At 41.0% G+C, this 5,000-nt stretch overlaps 1 protein-coding gene across 17 annotated transcripts in view; it reads left to right on the plus strand.

Annotated features, from left to right (window-relative positions):
- The first annotated feature begins 1,749 nt into the window (after nt 1–1,749).
- cora (erythrocyte membrane protein band 4.1 like coracle) overlaps nt 1,750–5,000 on the plus strand; it is an 84,065-nt gene continuing 80,814 nt past the window's right edge. For 12 of the 17 annotated variants that reach the window (XM_070139168.1, XM_070139175.1, XM_070139176.1 and 9 more), the window contains exon 1: nt 1,750–2,231. In XM_070139168.1, coding sequence (XP_069995269.1) covers nt 2,025–2,231 — 207 coding nt within the window. In that variant the 5' untranslated portion in view covers nt 1,750–2,024. The remainder of the gene's footprint in view (nt 2,232–5,000) is intronic. The other 5 variants (XM_070139188.1, XM_070139186.1, XM_070139187.1 and 2 more) reach the window with 1 other exon arrangement.

Consider the following 5,000-nt stretch of genomic DNA (forward strand, 5'->3'; position numbering starts at 1 on the left):
CCCCTCCCTTCCTCCCTCCTGTCCCCATTTTTCTCTCTTCCGGTCTCCTATTCTTCCTTCCTCCTGCCCTCATTTTTCTTGCTTCTGCTCCTCTTTTCTCCTCTCTGCTTTCACTTACTTTCTTACCATCGCTTACTTCCGTTTTTCTCCGTTTTCTTTTTTTATTAATTTATTTATATCTCTCCTCCTCTTCCTCTTCCTCTTTCTTTTTCTCCTTCTCCTTCTTCATCGTCTTATTCTTATCTTTTATCCTCCTCCTTTTTCCTCTTCTTCTTCTTCTTCTTTTCCTCCTCCTCTTCCCCCTTCTCTTTCTCTTCCCCTTCACACAGGTATCCTACTAGAGAGGAACAATCGTGTTTGCAATCAAAAGCAGCTGCAGCCTTGCCTGGAGCCTTGCTTGTGTCGCGTCGCGTTAAATGTCATAACATTATCAACTCTCCCCCCCCCCCTTCTCACCTCCCACACACACCCGCTGCAGGAACCGCCCACGTGCGCGCAAACACACACACACACACACACACACACACAGACAGACACACACACACACACATACACATACAGACACAGACACACATACACATACGGACGAAAAGACTCATACACATGCACACACAGACGCACACAAATACGCACCCGAGCACATACATTCTTGGATACGTAGACATGCACAGGCGCGCGCATATATGCCTACACACACACGTGCAGCCAGATCCATGCACAGACAAAGCACTGAATGTTTGTTTTCATATCATAAAAAATAATTACTGCATGATTCCCTAGTACTTATATACGTCTAAAAAACACAACAATCATCTCACTAAAAAAAATCAGCACAAAAGAATCTTTATAATAATAAAAGAATATCCATATACATATATATATATATATATATATATATATATATATATATATATATATATATATGAAAATAAAAGCAAGAATCTCAGCATCGACTCCTCAAAGACAAAGACTTCATAATGAGTCCTCACCTGTGTCAGCTTCATGACGCAGCTCGTTCGCATAACGGCCGCCGTGGCATGCGCTTGAATCCGTCTAAGTACCGCCACATTTACCCTAATCGAACGGCAGATGCGGCAGATGCTCCCCGATCTCTACCTGGCTAGCGTTTTCCATCTTTTAGATTTACTTTTAACATAATTTCCTCGTCGCGTTGTTTGTACATCCTCTGAAGAGAAAGAAAGGAAATAGTAGTTTAGAGAGAAGAGATTTTTGAAAAGGGAGTTTCCGGCAAGCGAAGCGAGCGTAGGACGACAGCGAGGTGTGTTCGCGCTCATCACCGCCATCATTAGTGGGAACGATGAATGGCGAAGGTGCCAGGTCGCTCCTTAGGGGGAAACTCGAGCAGGGCGCTGCGCTTCGTTAGGAATATAAATAACTCGAAATCGTTACTAACTCTCGAATAGTATGACAATCATTTTTTTCTTTTCTTTTTTTTCCTTTTTTTCACTTTGTCACAAAAAAGAAGCGTCTCCTGGAAGAACACAGAAGAGTCTTCAAGCACATTCTTCGAACTTTGTGCCGCGTATTTCTTGTCTAAGAATCATCGGTGACGAGAGAAAATGGAAATAAAGAAAAACAAGCAATATAACCCCAACCGCGAGCTCAATTGACTTTTATGAGATAATTCACCAGCGAGTGATTAGGGTTAATTATAGCAATCGGGGTTTGTTAACTGTCATAGACCCTATCAAAAGGCGTTCGAACGTATTGCATCGGGTTTAATCACACTCTAACTGCGGTGCGAATAAGACGAAGGCTGCTCGGCGTCGGTTCGTTTCGCGGGAAGGGAAGAAAAGCCGAAGTTAAAAGAGATTTCAAGAGCATGTGATCAAAAATAGAAAAAAATATATATATATATAGAAAAGGTTAAAAAAAAAGAGCAAAACGAAAATAAAAAGCGAAAAGTGGGCATACGAAAGCAGAAAAGATAAGAAGGGGGAAGCGAGCCCGAGCGAGGTCGCCAAGCCTCTGTGAATGAGTAAAGTTTCCCAAGCTGATCATATATGCATGCGTGGTGCCATCTTCCGTGTTACACCGGGCCAGTGCCACCTCGGAGTGCCGTCGTGACCTACGTCGTGCCTGACCCGGTGTCCGGATCCTTCTGCATCCGAACCAGAGAGCTCAAGACGTCCTATATCTCCGTCGAGGACGCGTCGCCGCACACCATGAGGATCCGCCGACTCCTTCGAAGCATCTACGCCTTCTGCAAGGTGGCGATGCGATGCGCTTTTGTTTTGTTGTTCTTAGAGTTTTTGTTTTTATCCTTATTTTTCTTATTATTTCTATTATTAGTAGTAGTAGTATTGTTGTTGTTATTGTTATTATGATAATTATTATAATTATTATCAATATTATCTTTATCATTATTATTATTATCAATAGCATTATTGCATTATCACCACCATCATCACCATCTTTGTCATCACTATCCTTATTTTTATAATAATCATCATCAACGTTTATATTAGATTTCAGTTTATGCATTTTTTATTGCATTTCATCGTTGGTTTTCTAACGCTATTTTTTTTCTTTTTTCTTTTTTTTTTTTTTTTTGCTTTAGTTACCTTGGAGCTAATTTATACGCCTGTATCTCTCCCTTTACTTATTTATTGGTTTATTCATGCATTCACTTGTGCATTCACTGGTTTATGATTAACACACACCGAGCACAAAGTCCCCTGCATCGCCGCCTTCATCCATTGTTATGCAAACGACTGACGCAACTCACAGCTGCCAAAGAAACACACGCACACACACACATCCGCACTCACACGCACGCACACACACCCGCATGCACATACACACACACACGCGCATACACACACACACACACACACACACACACACACACACACACACACACACGGATATGCACTGCACATTCATACATACGCATTTCATCTCACTCCGTTTTCAAACCGTCAGCCTCTCGAGGGGAGACTAATTCCAACATCTCAACATCTGTCCCGAAAATAATCTGTTCTACAAAATTCTCGCAAGTTTTGCCAATGGCTTATTTGTTCTGGCTGTTATGGATGGGGATGCTCTACAAGTGCATTCCCTCCGTCTCAGGGGCTGACGTCTCATGTGTGAGCCTAGATGTCTTGGAAGGAGACGCTTGCCAGATGCGTATTTTGGCGAGGATGTCTTGCCAAGTTTTATTTTTTCAGCTTGGTTTAATTTCTTGATCAAGGCCTATTCTGGGAAATTCTCTTATGTATGAATTGTATATAAATGTAGAGGAAGGGAAGATTAAGTTAAGAATGGTTGATGGGTGAAGAAACGAAAATGAAAATCAGATTTTGGATTTTCGCGCCAAAATATCTAGAAACGGGATATATACAAATTAGTGCACAGATGGAGAAATGGCAGCGAGGAGGGAAAATGGATTTAGTTTTTCCCGCCAAAATGGGCAGAAGCTTTCGATAGGACTTAGATGTAAAGGGCGAAGGAACAGAAGAACGGCGCTGGAATTTCGCTCTTATGACCATATTTGAGTCGTCTAGCGTGGTTTACGAGCCCAAACGGAATTAGAGTTAGGGGAAACCGTTCCTTTATTTATTCTTAAAAGAAAGAAAGACATCGAAATAACGGATGCATAAAGGGGAAAATATTTAACGTAGGTGAAAGTTTGTACAGGAAATTCTTCTCATTATATATAACGAACAATGGAGACATCCTTTTGTTATTCTTTTTTATAGATTTTAATGAGTTCCAATTATTCGTCTACATATTGTTTATTCCTTCGATGTCTATTATTTCCAAAGTTATTTTAATGGTCGTTTTTTTTATTCTTTATTGTTCTGTTCAGTTTGTGCGTAAATTAAACTGCATAACTGTTACTGCAGAATAGATAATCGGGTTCACTTTCATATCTTGCAAGAATGACACATTATCACTAATTGTCAGTGATAAGAATTTCAGTATTACTATGATTCATTATCATTACAAACAGCATCATTATTTGTCTTAGTGAGTAGTTTTAATCGTTATTTACTTCTGCTGCTATCGCTGTAATTATTATATTTATTGTTGTTATTGTCATCATCATTATCATCATTATCATTATCGATTTTTATCATTATTATCATCATCGTTGTTATCAGCTGGCGTTATCGTTGTTGCTAGTGACAGTAATATTGTCAGAGAGAGAAAGAGAGAGAGAAGGAGTAGAGAGGAAAAGGAAAAAGAAAAAGGGAAAAGGGAAGAGAGAGGAAAAACGAGAAAGAAAGAGAGAGAGAGAGAGAGAAAGAGAGAGAGAGAGAGAGAGAGAGAGGGGGGGGGGAGAAAGGGGGGAAGGAGGGAGGAGAGGGTAGAGATTAAAAGATTTAAAGATTTAGTTTTAATTCCATTTGTTACAATGGAGGGGATAAGGAAAAAGGGAAGAGGGAAGAGAGAAGAAAGACGAGAGAGAGAGAATAGGAGGGATGAGAGACAAAAAGGAGAGAGGGAAAGAAGAGAGACAGAGACAGACAGACAGACAGTCAGGCAAACACACAAACAAACCGCCAGACGAACATACAAAATAAACTGAACGCAAGAAGAGCCAGAAACAGAGAGAACGAAAAAACAGAGACGTAAAAGAAAATAGATAAAGCAAAACCTGACATGACGCGCACCAACCAAGAATTCGATCGCCGCGAACTGAATCTCACGCCCTTATTTCGAACAATAAGCCAAGGGCGTGTCGGCGCATGAGGAGCGGCCATGCAAACCACAGGTCGAGCCACCCAGGCAATTTCGGTCATGCAGTACCCCCCCCCCCCACCCCTCTCCCTTCTCTCTTACTCCTTCCTCTTACCCACCCACCCCATCCCCTTCTCGCATCCCTCCTCCTCTTTCTCCCTTCTCTTTTTCTTTCTCTTTCTCTTTATCATTTTCTTTCTCTTTCTCCTCTTCTCTTTTTTTGTTTCTTCTCTTTCTCTTCTTCTCCTTCTCTTTCTCTTGTCCTTGTCTTCTTTCTATTTCGCTTTCTTTCC

This window comes from Penaeus vannamei, chromosome 25, assembly GCF_042767895.1.
Source record: "Penaeus vannamei isolate JL-2024 chromosome 25, ASM4276789v1, whole genome shotgun sequence".
In the NCBI taxonomy this organism is placed as follows: domain Eukaryota; kingdom Metazoa; phylum Arthropoda; class Malacostraca; order Decapoda; family Penaeidae; genus Penaeus; species Penaeus vannamei.